At 43.0% G+C, this 19,901-nt stretch overlaps 2 protein-coding genes across 3 annotated transcripts; both read right to left on the minus strand.

The window, feature by feature from the left end:
* Window positions 1-43: 43 nt before the first annotated feature.
* On the minus strand, window positions 44-7,658 carry prpf3 (PRP3 pre-mRNA processing factor 3 homolog (yeast)). Of its 2 annotated transcripts, XM_034611778.1 has the most exons (17): window positions 7,214-7,658; window positions 5,442-5,595; window positions 4,887-5,017; window positions 4,492-4,659; window positions 4,314-4,400; window positions 3,927-4,213; window positions 3,707-3,825; window positions 3,434-3,621; window positions 3,115-3,281; window positions 2,906-2,988; window positions 2,596-2,739; window positions 2,412-2,511; window positions 2,170-2,283; window positions 1,940-2,058; window positions 1,058-1,135; window positions 928-983; window positions 44-818 (listed from the first exon to the last, which is right to left on the minus strand). In XM_034611778.1, the coding sequence occupies exons 2-17, from the start codon at window positions 5,584-5,586 to the stop codon at window positions 669-671; spliced, it is 2,136 nt and encodes a 711-aa protein (XP_034467669.1). In that variant the 5' UTR covers window positions 5,587-5,595; window positions 7,214-7,658; the 3' UTR covers window positions 44-668. The 2 variants fall into 2 exon arrangements, with proteins under 2 accessions (XP_034467669.1, XP_034467670.1); XM_034611779.1 differs by lacking the exons at window positions 44-818; window positions 928-983; window positions 1,058-1,135 and adding an exon at window positions 1,293-1,752 and having other exon boundaries at window positions 1,853-2,058.
* A 5,791-nt stretch (window positions 7,659-13,449) lies between these two features.
* Window positions 13,450-19,901, minus strand: LOC117777268 (serine/arginine repetitive matrix protein 1-like). The gene is made up of 6 exons (XM_034611934.1): window positions 19,709-19,901; window positions 17,874-18,196; window positions 17,675-17,750; window positions 17,240-17,318; window positions 16,682-16,865; window positions 13,450-16,594 (listed from the first exon to the last, which is right to left on the minus strand). Exons 2-6 carry the CDS (start codon window positions 18,192-18,194, stop codon window positions 15,983-15,985), a joined length of 1,272 nt encoding a protein of 423 aa, XP_034467825.1. The 5' UTR covers window positions 18,195-18,196; window positions 19,709-19,901; the 3' UTR covers window positions 13,450-15,982.

A 19,901-nucleotide genomic window follows, 5' to 3' on the forward strand; every position in this document is an offset into this window, starting at 1 on the left:
AGGGGCATTTAATACTGCCAATACAAAAACACGCACACAAGTTGTTCCATTTTGTTGTTTATTTAAGGCTTTGACTGTAATATTACAGAGAAATATCGCTAGTGAGTCAAAGATTTACTCTTTTATCCAAAAGAAAATAAAATGCATTGTGGAGATTTTTTATTTTGTGAAATGTAGCTGTAATACCAGAGTCAGTCCTGAAACTGGAGCCTCCAGTGCTTCCAGGTTTACTCTACGTGTGTTAGCACAGCAGCAGTCACTCACTGAAGTTGATTTATTCAACTGCTTCACTCACACAGGGATCAACATCAGTGGACATGTGGGGGTTTCATCACAAAAAAAATGACGTCATGATATAGTTTGACAGTTTCTCGTCCTCATATATAGCCTTGGATCCTGTTAATCTATAATAGATAACAAGATCTGATAGAGGTGCCTACGGGTAAAGACTGATGATGCAGGCATACACACTCTCCTACACACACTCATCTGTCACACATCCTCATAAAGACCTACACAGGATTATTCTTCCTGCTTTTCTATGTTCAAGTCTCTGAATTAGGTTTGTATGCTGGGCAGATGAAAGCAGCCGGTCAGCAGTGAGGATCTCCTGACTGTGAGGCTGTAGGTCTGGGAGGGGGCGTGTGGACTGAAGCTCCGTGCAGGTTTCAGTCGTCCGAGGTTTCCAACACACTCTGGCTGAGGGCCAGGTCCCAATACTGTTCTGTGCGGTGCTTCTTGAAGTGCTCTCTGGCCATATTCTCCGTGGGACACTGCTTGAACTTCATGTCTCCAAAACTGCGCTCCTTGGCTGTTCCCTGAAGAATCAATAGGAATTAGATTTAAATGAGATTACAACAAAAAAAAAAACAGACAATTAAAAACTTTAAAAAAAAATTTCAATAAAATACAATGAAAGAAACTTGCCTCCCAAATCAACCAACACTTGTTATTTCTCCTGGCCTCCTCGTCACCATCAGGATCTAATAAAGAATAAGGAGTTTATTATCTGTCAAACACATGATAACTGGGATAAAAGACTCCAGAGACAACTTACCATCTCTTTTACTGTTGTGTTCCTGCCATTTGATTCTGTGCATCATCAGCTTCTTGAACTTTTTCTGGGATTTGGGGCCTAAACAGAGTAAAAATCCAGAAACATAATACATCAATTATGAGTTTGATTTTTCTTTAACTTAATTTTCTTCAAGGTGTAACTTGAATGGAAAACGATCGTTAAATGGTGACACTATTATTTATCCTTTAACTGTTTTAGGGCAAGTGCAATATTCAATTCACTTTTATTCTGCCTTTTTATTCTGGGTCTTGCTTGATATGTCTTTGTGTACTGTTGTTGTTGGTTGTAATATGTTCCTATCTGCAGCTGCTGTAGCATTTTGGCCCAAGACAAATTTCCCTATGGGACAATAAAAATATATTTGATATTTGACATTAGTCCTCTTAAAAACTTGTGCACTAGAAACAGACACATAAACAGGTTCAATATATTTGAGATAAACAACACATCAGACAACATTTCAACCTTTTGGGGTAAATTGGGAATAAATAATGAAGTTTATAAAAAAAAGGTGCAGGAAGTGTTATAGAACCACAGTGAGATGCTGAAAAGGATCAATCATGTACTGAACTGGGAGAAAATGGACTGATCATTACTTTAAGAAATTACGAATATCAATGGGTGTCATTTAATGTCAAACCAAATAGTTTTCCTTCAAGGCAATATATATATATATATATATATATATATATATATATATATATATATATATATATATATATATATATATATATATATATATATATATATATATATATATATATATATATATATTTTACAAAGCACTGGTCAAACTGGCAAAAAACACTGTAAACCTGAGAATCATTTCCCTGTGGGGTGTCATGGACAGGTTTTCCTTACCTCCCTCCACTACAACAAGGTTGACATCTCTGTGCAGGACTACTGTGCCTGACAGGTACAGCTGGATGGCATTTTTCTCCACTTTAAACTTCTTAGAAGTACTTTGCAGGTAACGGATCCTGTACGGAAAGGTACAACAATTAAAACACACTTTCGTGATTCAACACACAAACGCTGCAATATATATGTAATTGCAATACAGTGTTTGATCTCTCCCTACAAATACACACCTGTACACTGCAATGTGAACACCATTAGTAATGTCTTCTTTTAACTTCTTGACCTTCTTCTCTTTCCTCTGCCCTGCTGTGAGTTTGCGAGCGGCGTTGGCGTCTTCATGAGCCCTGAAGGGAGGGGGACACAATTAGAAAAACGTTTAGGGTGGCTTTTATTCTTCTTTAATATGATATGTGATTCTCCATGACTGCAAGATACAAGAAGATAATAAAGGAGGGTTGATTGTGTTACTAACTTCTGTCTCTTGGCCATCTGTGCTCTGACGTGGGCCTCTACTTTTGTTGGGTCCTGAACTGCCTCCGTCCCCAGCACTCTCATCAGGTTGGAGATGCGCACTGTGGAAATGAAAAACAATCATCAGCTGCATTCTGTTTAATCTTGCACTGCACCAAATTGTAACTGCAGGTTTGTGTAGGTACCTTTGGGTTCTGGTGGAGGCATGAGACCCAGACGGACCTTCTCTTGAACTTCTTTTTGGCCCTCCCTTCGCGTCTGTCTTCTCAATTTCTTCTGTTCTTTCTTTGTCAGGTACACGCCAAGCGTGACTGCCTTATCTGTGTCAACTGTGAACCCACACACATACAAATATTTTAATAATTCCATCAAACTAGTATGGTAATAATCAAATAAATACCATTAAGACACCAATTTTTGCTTTACTTCATAATGATAATATGAAACATAAGTTTAAAAGGTTCACAGCTCACATTTAATCTCATGTACACTTACCTGGGGGGTTAATTTGTGCAGGATGTTCTACAAGGTTGGTCACACCAAATAACTCCAGCCGTTCAAATTTTGTTTCTGTGCTTCTGCAAAAGATTAAGAAGAAAGACTAAATTAAGTACAAACGGTGTAATCATTTGTGCTTGGCACAGTTTTTACATTCAACCTAAAATCATACTGCCTTTAAGCTTCAAATAGCTGTGGGTTCTTACAAGTCTACGTTGTTGGGCAGGATGAAAGAGTCCCACCACTCAATGTTGGGCACCTCCCATTCTCCAATCTCCTTCCTGGGTGCAATCAAGGCGAGCTTGGTGGACGCCTGGATTCCTGTCTTCTTTGCTGCCTGGGCAATCTCACACTGCAACCTTTCCAATTGGGCCTGGTTGAGGTACACATCAGCACAGGAGGGTCAAAAGTCAAGTGGGGTGAATCTTAATTGCAAAGTCCTCTATTCAAAATATCCAGGCTCAGAGCAGCCAATGCGGACAATGAAAATATTTGAGAATTAAAAAAAAAAATCAAAAATCAAACCTTAGTTCTAATTCTCTGAGCAATCTTCTCGAAGCGCCCCTGGTCATGGAATTTGAAGCCCCTGCGAGGGCGTTGAGCTGGTGTTATAAATACACGTTGGTCGAAGTAGGACGTGGACTCCATGTCTTCACCAGGCTTCTCCTTCAGCTGCTGACGGAACTGCTCTCTCTTCACAGCTCGAATGTTAGCTGAACATTGAGAGGGGAATTTATTGAGAAACACCCAAACAAGAAATTAAGACTGTTTGTGTCTAATTGGCTTCTGTATTCGTACCTTTTAGTGTGGGCATGCGATGTGTAAGTTCAACCTCTTTGCCACTTGCATCCACAGTTCTTCCCTTCTCATCCAGGATAAGAGGTGTTGGCTTATTCACCTCCTTGACTTCCACTTTCCTATAATAAAGGAGCCCACAGGGAAAACAGTCCGTTTTCACTCTGCCACATCAAGATAAATTACTAAAATGTTTTTTTCCCCCTCTTTAGATTCTACTTACGGTGGAGCAATTCCCATGGCGTGTAGATTAGCTAGTGCCACTAGGTTGTGAGGCCCAGTGTTTCCCAATGCTCCGAGGATACCAGGTTTCATGGCTAACTGGGACTGGATGCGTGCCTGTAGCTCAGCAGCCTTGCGGGCCTTCTCGATAGCATCATTCATAAAGCTGGCAGCCTGGGAGGGGGCAATGGATGAGGCACCACCAACAGCTGCAGCAGCATTGGTGCTGAGAAGCCGTGATACTGTGGAGGCTTCCATTTGTGACTGTGGTGTAGCAAGGGAAAACATCTAAAATCAGGGAGAAAAAAGAACAGCTTAATACTTTATAAATTGTCTGAAATGCACGGTACTGAGAAAAATCTGAGTTTTCATGGGGAAAATGTCTTACCTGTGGAGCAGGAGTTGGAGATGAAAAATTCAGTTGTTTCTTTTTCTCTTTGATCTGTTTTGTGGCTGCTTCCATCATCTGTTTAATCTATTAGAGAAAGTTTGAGTACGGGTAAAAAATATTATAACGCAAAAAAATTACTTATTTTGCCTTAACTGTGGAGAGTGGAGTATCATACCTGCATTTTGGTGAGCATGCCAGAGCTTTCAGATGGAGGTACAGGGATGACCTCACGCTCTTCCACCTCCTCGAATCGAGGGACCCGTTTTCGCTTTGCCACTGTCCCATCTCCTGAGTTCTGAGGTTCTCGCTTGGCACCCGGGTCAGTTTCATCCCCAAACACATCCTGAGACAATCAAAACAGAAACAGCAATCAAATTAAATTATCTGATAAAAAAGACATGTTACCATTAAGCCAAAAAAAGGGTGTTAACACTTGGAGAACTTGCACGATTATTTTAAGCTTTTTCTTCTTCAACTATCTAGTTTCAGAAACTTATGTGTAAACATGAAACCCAGTTTCCACTTTATAGTTGAAATCAAGTATAAAAGTCTCCTCTGGTGTTTGTGTACCTTCAGGTCTCTCTTGCGGTTCTTTTCTCCGGATCCTTTGCTGCCGCGGGCACTGCGACTCTCCTCCAGCGCTTCAAAAAGACGCTCCACGAAACCCCCCGCAGAGTCATCGAGGAAAGGACGCAGCTGGTCTGTTGCAGAAATAAATGTCAATTAATTCAAGCAAATCCAGTATCATTTGATAATTTTAGAGTGCCTTTATGTTGCACAGAAAATACATACAATTATTTGCTCATCACTCATGTGACCCTGACCTTATCGAAGCTAGAGCTGAAACTATAAGTTGACAAATTGGTTAGTTGATGATCATAAAAGAAATCTGCAAAAACTGATGACATTACAATTCAGAACATTTAATGAGGGTCACACCTATATGATGTACCTTAAAGCCATTGGAGTCTTTAGCTTTGACTGTACAGTCAAGAGGAAACATTGTTTTTTGTGTAGCTGATGTTTATCCAGAAGAATGAAATCTGACTGAGAATGTCTAATGTGTGGTATTCGCAAGACTTTGTTGATGAAAAATAGCAGGATTCAAATAGTTAGAACAGTTACCTATGGTCTTCCTTTTGTCCAGTCCCTTTCCAACACAGTGTAAAGCTGCAGTGACCACAGTGGGCTCTGAGAAACCGAGCACTTTCTTCACAGTGCGCTCCACCCATGGTCTCAACTCCTCCACCTCTCGCTTCGGAAGAGACATCCTCTGATCCTGCACAACAAGAACAACACAGAGTTAACGACATGTAACAACATTCACTAAGTCTACGACTAACCCCAGTCAAATTACATACATTTAAAAGTAATAAGCCAAAAACATGTATTAAGTGCTGAGAAGAAAAAGGGACATTGTTTCACTGCCTGTGGGAATGTCCGGATGTAAGAAGTTCTGGTGTGAGATGTCACATGCAATAGGTCAGATAATTGGCATAAATCTACCCATGCACCCAAAGTTCATTAGGGCCCGGTCACCGACAGTGCTTCGCAGCCCTAGTTTATATTAAGAATTTATCCAACTAGCCCTACTATTTAAGAAAAAGACAAAGCTTTAGTTAATATATGCTTCCTTCACGCTATGCACCTTACATCTCTAATGTGGAATTAGACAAGTAGGTCGTATTTTGGCCAATGGTTTAAGGAGATGTCTTACTGTCTCTCATTGGAGAAAATCACTAACATCCTAAAAGGTAAAAGGGAAACTTTCGATTTCAATTTGGGAATCTTTCATCCACTTAATGGAAATTGAGGATATGGCTGTAGTACTACAAGAGTCTGCAGAAAGAGGTAATATGTGAATCAAGAATGGATGACTGAAGAGGGGGGGAAAGTAACCTTTTGTGAGGTTTGTTTTTTACCTCTGTCTTCAAGGTGGTGTTTATTAGGGCCCGAGCTTGAGCGAAGGCCCTTTTGAAATTTACATGATTATTATTATTATGGCAAATGAATTGCCTTTTTGAGGGCCTAAACATGCTGGAAAATTCAAAAGGGGTGAAAATGTATGTATTCTGGAGTAATTTGAAATTAAAGCAGCGACCACCCAAGTAAAGCCCCTTACTTCACGTTCACCGATCTTCACGAAATTCGGTAAACACGTGTATCATGACCAGACGCGCTAAAAAGTATCAAGGAGCATTTAGAGTCGTCACATGGCGTAAAGTTTGATTACACGCCATCAAAACACGAGGTTGTTGTGTCTGTATGTCAGTTAGTGGTCATAGATTCCGTTGATGTCTTAGATGTTGCAAAGGTGAAAGATGTATACGATCCGAAGAGAAACAAGTGTTTTTGACCTGAACAGATCTATTAGTCTGTATGCAGTGATAACGATAGTTATGGTTCCACGTACTGGCAACATGACGTAAGCCCCTTTTAACATCTTTATTTCGATTTACATACGATTTTCCCCGTGTGGTCTGCACTTAATGGCGTGGACCGTGATGCATGGTTTATTTCACCTTTTAGCTATTTCATAATTGCATCTGCTTATTTGTTTCCGCTTTTTGTTTGATGTTGAAAACCAATAAATAATTTTGACAAGATTATCACAGTCCCCGTGGACTCACGCAAACACAATCACAATCCAGTAAACAAGCGCTACACAAACATACACGTTCAGATGATGTTAACTCTTAGACGCACAATCAGACTAAAACTTAACACCGTCTGTTCAATGTTAGACTAGTTGACAAATGTATTAACCAGTAGAAACACACGAGCTTAAATTAATTATATCCGTAACAACTCCCCGGCAGGGTGCTAACTACCGTTAGCATGTTGCTATCTGCCAGCTAACAACACCAACGGATAGCTGCTCAGAGAAAGATACAAACCTCACTGTTTGTCTTTATCCTCTGTCAGACCGCTTTTGCTGTAAGAGTCCAAAAGAAATAATCAAGTCTTTGAGGCGTAATCCAGCCAAACCACCAAGTTATCTGAGAAACTTTCTGCTGAAAGTGGCGCCGTTCACACGACGTTTTACAGCCACGACCCGGAACAGGAAACAGACTCTTCTTCGGCAGAATGTCTGTCCGGTCGTTCCACCCATAGGTTCCACCTAGCGGCGTCCGTCGGGAACGGCCCAATGTATCTCTCAACGTAAAAGATAAAAAGTATTTTTACAGAGAAAAGAGTTTTACAGAGAGACGTTGTATTTTATCTTTTGTATTTGACGTTCTTTTCCTTCTTATTTGAAGTTATGTTCTTCTTCTTAGTTCGGTGTTGTGCTGGAGAGCAAATCAGAGATGTTTGAAGTGCACTTTAATGCCTGTGTATGGTGGCCCAGAGAGCCCAATACACTGCAAATTAAGAAAACATATGCAAACAATAAAAACACATGCAAACTAAGAAAACAACATGCGCTGCAAAAATTCATAGCAAATGCTAACATGAAAATACAGAAGCACGCAAAACAAATTGCGAAAACGACGCCAAACTGTTTCCAAGACCCCCCAAAAAGTTATTGAAGTCTGCTACGCGTCAGTAGTGATGGAACTTCACAAAGCATTGAACTACAGCCAGGCTCATTACTCCTTTGGGGTCCCTTTGAAACATTTCCGTTATTTTCTTAATTTGCTTGTGTTTTTTGTATTTGCCTGTGTTTTCTTGAGTTGCAGTGCGTTGAGCTCTCTCGGCCACCGTACTTTTAATTGAATAGAGCTGAATAAGATTTACGTTCTTCTTCTTCTTTGTTCAATTTATTGATTGCCACCCACCAATAAACTGAAGAAAGATGAAGAAGAAGAAGACAATTCTGATCCTTTACCCTGAAACCTCCCCCTGAGAGGTATATAGTGGTACAAATGTACAACAATGTACAGCAACAGTAGTAGGCAATAGGATTTTAATTGTTGTCAAACCTACTGCTCAAGGTCAAGAGTTAACTTCAATTTGCAAGTTTAAAAAAACTCAATGACGCTTAAGCTCAAGTTTATATAGTAAAAATGATTATAATTGATTATAAATATTTCTTATGCATTTACAAAGCAATTTTGGTCCAAATGTCTTGCTGAAATTATGACGTCAGTTTTAGGTAACATTGTTCCATAACGGACTCTCAGTGGATCAGATTACATGTACATCCACACAACACATGGCCACTTCTTGTATTTTCTAGGGTGATTATTTGATCTCCAAAATATTGTTTATATTGTATTTTGTTATAGTCAGAAGGTTTTAAGCCTCAATGGATAAATAGCTAACACAAACAAAGTATTTTGACTTTCTCTTCTAATTACTATCCTTTGTTGTTGTTTTTTTAAGTTTCAACAAATATAGTCTTTGTTTAGTTTTTTTTTTTGCCTCTATCTTGAAGTTGATCAATAAATAAAACATCCGATTATAAATCAGTAAGTGAACAGTTAAACTCTCACAAAAAGAGTTTTTCTGACTATCACAAAATTGGTTATTTTACATTTCCAGTTGCCTCGTCTAAAGTGATGGCTTAACTCTTGGCTTAAATCACAACACTATCTATAATCTCCTTTTTGTCACTAGAGAGAAACATTGTCCAGCTCTTGCCTAAGTAGTCACAACGTACTGAACCCAGTCCCCTGCTGCAAACATGGGGATAATCAGGTGATCTCCATTTCCTTCCTCTGTAAGCCCACCCACCCGTTTGTTTTCTCTATCGTTGCGTGATGTGGGTCAACTTAGTGCAGTTGTAGTAGTGTGAGCATGAATGCATAGTGAGCCTGAGGCAACACCAGTCTGTCAGATCCCCCTTCACCCCCCCACTCTCTCTACCACCGTCCACGCTTTCCCTCACACTGTTCATGTTGTGTGTAACCACCAGGATAAACAGTTTACACAGAGTATTAGAGTAAACCAGACAGGTTCTCCCTTCGACCGTATTTAACTAACTTATACTGAACCGCACAACCCCATCATCAACACCACCCTTCATATGCTGATTCATCAAGGATCCATCAGTTACAATTTACCTTCTGGCTTTCACTCACTCACTTACTCACTCACCCGCCACTCAGGTTGTTTACGTTCAGGTTAATAAGTTCCCTACGGCCCCGTTTATCTGAATAACCACACTGTGCTCTGACATGGTTTGCACAATATTTCAGTATCTGGTAACTCAAAGGAAGCCTCCGATTAACACCACAGAATAATAGAAAGACATTTGAGAGACTGTCATCGTATACTTGTTTTTGTCAACGCTGACATGTGAGCGTCTTCCACCACCACAAGCCTCTTTGTGTATAGAAACACAACTTTGGATCCAGTTCACTCTGTGACCTCTCTGTTGCAAGTGTAAAATCAAAACTCAGAAACGAATCTGTCAATTATTTTTGAATGATTCTTTTGACCTATAAAAAAATTTAAAGAATATCGATCTAAATTTTCAACAGCCCCAAGTGACATCTACAGCTGAAACAATTTATTGACCCTGAGTAGATATAGCTTCTCAAATGTGATTATTTTCATCTTTTTTTCATAGTAAAAATAGTAAACTAAACATTTTGTGTTTTTCAACTGTTGGTCAGTCAAAAGAAGACATTGGACCTGACACGTTTTAGTGACATTTTTTTTGCAATTACTCATATTCTTTGGACCAAAAAATCTATTGATTAGTCAAGAAAACTGCTAAATTAATCGATAATGACAATAATAGTTTTCTGTAGCTGTAGCGACATCTTCCGATGGGTTTTTCTGTTCTATCAACCGTGAAAAATCCAGAACATAGCGCACAGAAATCTGGCAAAGGCTCACATTTAAAAAGCCAAAAGCACCAAAGGTTTGGTCTTTATGCAAAGGCAAAGAAAAGATTATCAAAATGGCTGTATTGTTGATTTTTGTTGATCAACAAATTGATTAATTGATTGTCTCAGCCCCATATGAGTTATTTGCAAGGTTAATAATTAAGGATGATTATATTTGCACGACATTTACACTGATACTGCTTTAATCTGGTTGTAATCAAATGATCAGTAGGAGCAGGAAATAGCACACACGCGCACACACCCACACACAAACACGTTTGGGAAGCTATCCTTTTTAGGACTTTGCATTGACTTCCATGAGGACCAAAGCCTGGTCCTCATGAGGTCTGCTAGTCCTGACAAGATCAGGGTTTATGTTGGAAAAGGTCCTAAAGAAGCAAAAAAAATGAGTACACACACACACAGAGACTCAGATTGACCCACCCCGCTGCCTCCTCACTGGCACATCACATGTGCTGCCTCCCCACCCACACCCACACACCCCCGCCGACCCCCCTCGCCCACCTCTCTCTCTGGCCGACACTGTTATGTAATGACACCTCAGCACATAATATGACAATACCGCAGATATTTCTATACAACTACACACACACACACACACACATAACCCTCACTGGTAAACACACTGACTTAAACCTGCTTGTGCAGCTTAAACAATGTGTGGTGAGAATTGCATGAATTAATGTATTATATCAGTGGAATGTGAAGCATTTAGTCTGAAGCAAATCTTCGTCCAGAATCTGTAAAGCACAGATTGTTGAGCCTTCACAAATGTTTCCTTGTGTTTGCTGTATAATATTTCCTATAATGTGATGTCAGCTGAGTGTATTAAGGTGCATTAATGCTTCCACATAAATATTACATAAGAACATAATTTACGACTTAAGTTGAGATGCTCCCCGTGCTGCTTCATCCAGCTTTTTGAGTCATCAAGTGTGTGGCTATGATATATTTTATCATGCTGACCCAGTTTTATTTCATTGTATCTGACAGGGGCTGTAAATCATGTTGGAAGATACAATCTCAGGGGATGCCGCTGTCTTTACTTCACACATGACTTCAGTGTATGTCTCAGTGTGAGTTCTAAATACTAAATCTCAAACTGTCTACTATAGGTTTAAGCTTCTATTCTCTCATTCATAACCCAACTCTGCCTCCTTTATGCGGCTGCATATTTCCCGTTGTCAGTGTATTTTATCTGGTGATTCCCTTTCTCTCACTGCACTTAATAATTGAGCAGGCGTGTAAAATGGCGTCATCACGGGCAGGCTCCCGAGAACACATTTAGGCCAAAGAAACTGATGAGGATGTTATTTGCCTGTAGCTCGGGCGTGCCCCAAATATCACACACAATGTCATGGGATACACGTGTGTCCTTGAAAATGAAGTCCTGGTATGTCTGTATTTACCGTGTCCCCTGTTGGTCACGTCATGGTGATGGGGACCACAGATGGTGGGCAGACCGAGGGCCCGTCATCATGGTGAGCTCCTGCGAGGCAGAGATGACTTCAAACTTGCTCTGATTTCCATTGTGGGGCTGCCCACTGTGCAGTTTTAATGAGCATCGAGGCTGTTTTGGGACTGGTCGGCCCTAAAACCCCCTGAGGACTGGGGTGAGTAAGAGTGTGTGTGTTTGCTCCCACCATGTCTGACTACATGAGCGTGTGTGTGTGCAGTTGTAAAGTCACAGTGTGGCTTCACCTCGCGTGAGTTTTACTGGAGAGCACTGGGGGGAGGGGATTTTTAGAATAAGTGAATAAGAGCCTCATCCACTTCATTACACACAACAAAACATACAGCAGGTTACTGGACAGACATCCTGGAATCATTGACTTGTTAAAACCAATAACGGGAATGTGGACCATTACAACCTACACAACAAGGGATCACCGGGGCAGTAAGTTCGTGCAATCCTATTCATGCACGGACACACATGCTCAATTAATCCAACGCATGCTTTTTGGATAGTCACAAGTGAAAACAACTGAGGGCGGTGGTGATGCAATAGGAATGAAGGGTGTTTTACAGGGCGGACTGTAGACATGTGGTTAACACAGTGATGGTGGTGGGGGTATTAAACTTCAAAAAGCAGAACACAAAGAGTAAAAACACACAAACAAGAAGATGAAATCATTGTTAAAAAAAGTAAGTGGGAAAATCAGCATATGTCCTTCATGCGTCACAAAGCTGAAATGAGGTGAGGTCTCCTCCCTGTGCCCTCCACACATCCTCCTCCCGTCCTTTTCCTCTTGCCCCTCGTTTCCATCCTCCAGAGGAGAAAGACGAAGAGAAGAAGGGGGGGTTAGCGTCTCTGCTAAAAACTGCATGGATACAAGGGGGGGCTGAGAGGGAGGCAGGCTGAGGGGAGGAGGGAGGGGGAGGGCTGTTTCTGTTGTTGTTCCACAGCAGAGTCAGTGTGTCAGACAGGCCCATCACAAAATCAGCCAGTCAGTGTGTCAGAGTGTGTGATGGGGAGTGGCCCACGTGTGTGCATGAGTGTTTATAACTCTGTGTGTGTGTGTGTGTGTGTGTGTGTGTGTGTGTGTGTGTGTGTGTGTGTGTGTGTGTGTGTGTGTGTGTGTGTGCATGTACCATGGCTGATTTCACCCCGTCTGAAAGCGAGAAATTAAACCACTCCCACTTAAAATATGCCATCTCCTGTGCCCATGTGCACGCATGCAGTATCCATGGATGGGAGACTGGCGAGGAAACTCTGGTGACTGAACTGTATAGCTTTGTGTACGTTTTTTGCACGTGGACTTTTACCCTTTCATTTTTCTTTCAGAAGGACTGATACGTCTGTGTCAGTATGCAGAGAATCAGGTTGAAGCAGCTCATGTCGGACCGAGGTGTTGTAATTCAACACATTTACACACACACACACACACACACACTCACCAGGCTCGTTTCTACTATACACATCTACTCATTTACTCATTGTGATCTCAATATCAACACCCAACCCACAGGAAAGCTACAGTAATGTTTGGGCTGCGTGTAGTATAGTAGCAGCTGGTCGGAGGATCATCCATCCCCCCCCCCCCACCCCGCCACACTACTACTACCACTACTACTACTCCTGCCAGTCAGATTAACAAGGCTGTAGTCTCACACCCTGCTGCCCCTCCTTCCTCCCTCCATCACCCCTCCTCGCCCACACACGCACGCACACTTCAAAATGTACAGTCTCTAAATCTGCACCCCATTGAGTCACACATCTGTTTAGTGTGAGCTGCTTTCCAAAACAAGCCCCACTGCATGTCGTGATTTTATAGCAGAAAAACTGAAATGTGGAAAAACATGTGTGTAAATATATGAATAAAATAAGCAGACAGTTCAGCTGTCAAAAATGTGTCATTTATTAAAAGATTTTTTGTCCTTTTGCATCATTATTGAAAAAAGATTAGCCAGAATAATAATATCAAGTAGAGATGGGGTGAGAGAAAGACGGATTTAGCTGAGAAAGAAAAGATACTAATGGGATTGAGGGAGACGAAGGGGAGAGGGCAAAGGCAGACGAATGCAGCAGGGTGGGGGAGGGGAGACAAGGGTTTTTTTGGGGGGGGGGGGGGGGACTACAGTCAAATTTTGGGATGAAAGAAGGGGAGGAAGCAGAAGCAGACGAAAAGGCAGCAAAAATAAACAAGACGTATTATTTCTGACCAGTCATCAGTAGAAAAACCCATACATGAAAAAACAAGGATACAATGAAGTGCAAATGGTTTGTCTTTCAAATGGTTTGTCTTTCAAACCACAACCGTATAAAAACTGGGTGGAAGAACCCCCCCACCCCCAGCCTTGGAAAGAGAGCCAGCGTCTGACGCACCATGAAACAGAATGGGGCAGGACGGTCTGACCCTGAGTCTGTGACTGAGGGTGTGTACACTCCTTCACGCCAAAAAACAATCGGCAGTAACATGGAGGCTGCCATTAGCTGAGTTGACATGTGGGGCTTTTTTGAAGGAGGAGGTCTGGTACATGGATAATACCCCGCTTCCTCCTCCTCATCTCTCTAGTTACGTAAATAGCATAATATGAATCACTTGTAAAATTTAAAAAATACTTTAGACTAAATATTTACTATTTTTGCCATTATAGGTAAATCCAATCACATTATTAACCCCCCCCCGTTATACATGTACAAGAATATTGTGAGGTTTCCGAATAAATTGAGAGAGAGCGCCTCCTATTAAACATCTTAATTAGAAGTGTAATTAGAATAACAAAAGCAGCAGTCGAGTAGAGCAGTAGAGGGTTAAATTAGTATTTTCTGCTTTTTCAAGTTTTCAAGAGCACCATCTTGAAGTGGAGGTCAGTCTGTTCCTCCGTCGATCAAAACCGATAGAAAATCCCCAAATGAAGGCTCGTAGCAGCCGCCGCTGCTGTTTGTTTGTTTGTTTGTGTGTGTGTGTGTGTAGAAGGTGAAGAAGTATTCAGTTTGGATTCACTGTAGATGTCAGAATATTGGATAGTTTTGAATACTGTTGTTTTTTGTGCGTGTCCGCCGATGAGAGATGACTACATGTAGGCGTTCAGGATTTGAGTGTGTACTGGTTTTGTGAAACACGAGCAAACAATCAAAACACATGAGTTCCCGTAAAGCACCAAATGCTTTTCTGCTTTTTTCTGAACACATCCTATTTGGTAAAAAAAGGCACAGTAGTCCCAATAGTCCAAGTCAAGAGACTTCACTTCCTTCAGTTAATTATTTTTCGCATTTTCATCATGATAGCATTAAAAAACCCACAAACAGCATCTTCCCAATCACCTCAAAAAATCGTAGGGCAAACTGTGAGTGTGCACAGGAGGTGATACTCAGCTGCCCAATAAATAAATACAAACAATAAATAAAAACAGTGTCGGATCAACACATGAATAAATTAACTGTGGGACTCCAGAGTCATACATGTCCTTGAGTGGTCCTTATTATTTCTTCAAGCTGGTCTTTTTTTGTTAAGTCTCTCACGACCCTGATTATCGGCCAGTTTTGCAGAAACATTTTGACCCACAGCACAACATGAAAGTTCACGTGACCTCTGCCCACCATGACGTCGCTCCTTTCAACGCCTCGCCGCCGATCCACCAGCCAAGTGCCCAAACAGTTCTCTGATTACATTCGTGAGTTAATGACATCATTTTCCCCACTGTCTCCTTGATGACTCCTGAAGCACCACACGTACAGTTGAATGCTGCGTTCTGTACATTGTATTTCACATCACTAGCTATAAGATTTTCAAATGACATTTTTCTCTCCGCAACCCAGGCGCCTTGGTTTCTATCTACAAGTGAGTGTAAAGTCAATGTGTCTCCTACCATAAGACGCCGCATTACTCACTCATCGCTGGAGTTACCTCATCAAGCTGAACCCTGGAAGCTTTTCGCCCTGAACCCTGACGCCAGCTCCTTCTATTTTCTGTGCCTCAAGTCAGATACCTACTGAAACATCTCAGATTACAGTGTATTTCGTTTTTCATGCTGAGGAGGAACTGCTCATCAACAAATCTTCATAATCTCTCCTATTGGTCGTTACTCAAAAACCTGTAAATAACCTTTAAGTGATTGGTTCTCTTTCCGATCCCCCTCACTCACACCCACCATAGTGCACATATTAATGATTTTAATGAATTGTGATTATCATCTAGGTTTGATTTATTGAAATATATTACGTCTTGTTGTTTACACTAACTGTTGAAGTTGCGGTCTTGATAAGGGGTTGTGCTTCATCTATCATTTACCTACTTTTCCTTCCTTTCTTTAATGTATCTTTAATGACAGGCCTTCAGCCTCTTCCCTTCTTCCTCTCACAGCAGTTTTTTGCTTGATGCAGTTACAAAATCGAGGCTGCCGGCTCTTTGCGTGTCCAATGCATCAGGTCTTTACCGGGCTGGGGCACGCCCTGGGTAACGGAGATTGGCTTTGACCCTGACAGGCAGCGACTGTCGCATTCTCACTCTGTTGTCCGGCAACAGGCTGGCTTTGGCACGGGGTTGGCTCCTTCAGGTTTTTGGGACGCTTGGAAGGCTTAGATGAAGAGATGGCCTTGTTTTTCCTAGTGGGGCTGCCCCTCCTGCTCGGTGGGGGAGTGGCACTGATAGGCTGGTTTTCGCCGTTACTCCCCGCCGCTGCGCCCTCATGTGAGGGGTGGGCCTTTCGTGGGGACAGGATGGGGGCGACGTGAACCCACGTCAGACTCGGCTCAGAGCTTTGACCTGCTTTGTAGTTTGATAGCTTGCCTCGGTCCTCGCTGTCATTGTCCTTTCCCTTTGTGTTCGCAGTTAGCTGTCTGTCACCGGCCACATCTGGGGAAATTTGATTTGCATCAGATGCCAATGATGGAGGAGGTGGAGGAGGGGCAGATGGTTTGTCCCTTTCATCATGATCTCGCTTCACCCTCTTCTCTTCTGTTCTGACATGAGGGCACTTGAGAAGCAGCGGGGAAGGCGTGGGAGTGCATGTACCTGTCCAGCTGAGTCTGCGCTTCTGGAAAAACAAACAGTAGAGTAATTTGCATGAGAACCTGAAAACTTGGTGGTGGCGGTGGCGGTGGCTTGTTTCGTGTGTTCTCACCTTGACGGGAATATGTAGCTGATCCCTGTGCTTATGCGGCGGCGTGGAGCTGGAAGTGTCTTGGAGGGAGAGGGCAGAGGATGTGGCCACGCTGGAGTTTGAGGAGACCGGCGGAGTAGAGATCTGAGGAAACCAAAGCTTTAGCATCATCTCCACCTGGAGCAGAGTGTTCAGGTACTTCTCACTAAAAATAGAAGAAAAGAGGAGACATAAACGTAAATTGAGGGAACGGATGGTGATGAAATTGTGCACTGCATGATAAAACATCTGGATGTTTAGAATCCTGTATATAGATCTTGGTAATACGTCCTCTAAACTGCAGTGTTGCTCTGCCATGGATGTGAATGCTGTAACTCTACCCACCCCGAGGACTGTTCAATAAAACATGGACCAGGAGAGGAAGCTTGAAAGACATCACTATAACAATCCTCCCCTCTAGTTATAACTACAATTTAATAATCATTAAGATGCTGTGTCTAATTATTCACAGGCAAGACAAGGAGGAGTCACCGATTAAGCACTGAGGGTGGATGTGGGACAATGTGAATGATATCTCACCCGCTGTTTGGTCTCTGCAGAACCCCCACAATCCTCTGGATTCGATCCATAGCAACACTCCGCTGGAAAGTACTCAAACCTGTCAATCAAAGACATATTCCTCCAGTCAGACGTTTACACCTTTGAGTCACGGAAAATCTGTGCACATGTTGACACGCACAGCCTCACACACACACACACACACACACACACACGCACACACACCACTTTCTCTTGGGAGATCAGTAACCTCTCGTGAGCTGATGACTCAGCCACAAGACTCGTGTGTGAAGTCGCTTCACACACGCTGCACTTTGGACTACATCAATAAGCAGAAAACACCCTATTACATGGTGGAGACTGCTCAGACCTCTCGAACCAAGCACTCAGCATCTTGAGTTACCAGTCTGCACACATGCTTATCTGAAGGTGGTAACGTGTGGCGAGGATGCTTACCGCGCTCGAATCGACCCCTCTTCAGGCCACTCAGCAGCTCCAGCAGGGGCCTGACAAAACCCTGCAGCTCAGCACACTGACAGAGGGAGAGAAGACAGATCGCGACTGAGTTTGGGTTTGGACTTTCTATCTAAATCATTCTGCTGTGACTAGCTCTGTCATCTATCCTCTTTTCCCTGCACCCTGACCCATCCCTCACCTTCTGAGCAAACTGCAGGTCGCCGTGTGATTTCGCGGCCTGGCTTGAAGGGCCCGTCTCGTCCGCCTCTTTGCCACCACTCTCCAACCTGTACGACTCCTCCTCTTCCTCTTTATCTGTGAAGCCATCGCACGTCCACTGGGACCCTGGGCTTTCCGACCCCCTATCGCCGTTGGCCGTAGCCCCTCCCGAGGAGGAGCCGTCTGTGAGGAAGACATCCGCGTCGTCCTCCACCTGATCCAACTCGCTGAACAGGAGGCTGTCGCTGGAGCTCAGGGAATCGAAGCAGGCCTGGGTGGAAGTGCTGCCCTGGGACTGCATTGCTGTTGTGGGGCAGGAGCAGAGGGACGGGGTTAATATGACAAGTCAAACCCATGCACAAAGAACAAAACTGATTGAATGTAAACTCAAAAGGACACAGGTCACATGGAGACAGAAGAGAAGTGGAAATCATCCAAAAGAACTGATTTCCTGGTGCTTTACTTCCTTTAATAATACCCCCAATTACTCAAAATGGTGGGTATACCAGTGCCCTAGTTTAACATGGTGCAGAGTGGGACTGGGGCTAGGCAGTAGGCACACAATGGTAGTGCATGTCTGGCTCCCATTGAGGAGATTGTAGAGGAGAGTAAAGTGTGAGGGGGATGGGAGATTGTAGAGTAGTGAAATCAGAAAAGGCCGTCTCTCTCTCTCCCTCTCTCTCTGCCTCCAGTGCTCTCTCTCTCTCCCTCTAGCCCCTCCTCTCCGTCTCAGGCTTGCTCTCCCCCCCTTGGTTTCACACACAAACCTCTCTCTCTTTCCTCTCCGGCTGTGTTTCTGTATGCCTCTCCGCTCTCCCTTCAGCTCATCCTGTTTGTTATGCACACACACACACACACACACGAGCCTGGTGCTCCTCTTCCTTTCCTCTTCCACAGACCAGCCCTCCTCCCTTTCCTCTTATTCACATTTTACGATCTCCATCTCTGGCCATGTGCCTTCTCTCCTCTCTTTTCCCTTTCTTTCTCTCCCTCTGTGTAATCTGCTGCTGGGGCCGGATTCCACCGACACAAGAGTGGGGGGAATTAAGAGGGGGGTGTGTCCACATAGATAGAATAAAGAGCAAGAACCACTTCAGAGTTCACATGTAGGAAGATATCACCAAACTTGTTTATGCTTTTACACCTGACAGAATATGTTGCCATTCATATTCTATATGTATCTGATGGATGACTTCCCTGTTTCCTTTTACAACCAAAGTTCACTATGTTTTCATGCATTAAAAGTGGAAAAAGATTCCAATTAAATGAATCTCTTTTTTTCTGATTTTGTCCACAGCCCCTGGGAACTGGGATGAGGATGGGGCACTGGGTGGGGTGGCGCATGTCTGCACAGGTATGGGCATGGACCACGAGGCTGCGTCTCAGGTGCTGGCTGCCTGTCTGCGCACCAACACAGCCGCTGCACAATATCATACAACATGTTCTGTAGGGTTGAGAAGGATCGGATTAGCGGGGGGCGTCAGGAATCGAACCGGTGACACCAAACAACACAGCAAATATCAGAGCGAAGATGGAATAAGATTTATCATTGTTTTGTTGCGGAAATGTCAAAAGTCCTAGCAATCCCATGTTATTATGAGGTAGGGAGTAATAATAATGAATGATAATAATAGTTGGCATAAAGCTGCATGAGGAAATATAGCTGTGTTGATGAAATGCAATCAGTCTCGGGATCTATCTGGGCAGGAAATTCCTTCAGGCTGCGCTGTGAACTTCTGGAAACGCTGCAGACCCACACAAACACACACACACACTCTCACACACACACACTCAATCACACATTTATTTACTCACCCTCAGTAATATGCTATTAAACACCAGCAGCTGCCACTAAACAAAGCGTCTGTGTCCGTCCTCTGGTCCGTCAGTGCTCAGTCCGAAGCCGGGTCATCGTCGGGTCTCCCAGCATCCGCTCTCCGCCCGGCGGCTCCTCTGTGTGACTCCGCTCGCTCCTTCTCTCGCCGCTTTACGAACGACAACATGTGCG

Source organism: Hippoglossus hippoglossus, chromosome 16 (genome assembly GCF_009819705.1).
Source record: "Hippoglossus hippoglossus isolate fHipHip1 chromosome 16, fHipHip1.pri, whole genome shotgun sequence".
NCBI classification, from domain to species: Eukaryota; Metazoa; Chordata; class Actinopteri; order Pleuronectiformes; family Pleuronectidae; genus Hippoglossus; species Hippoglossus hippoglossus.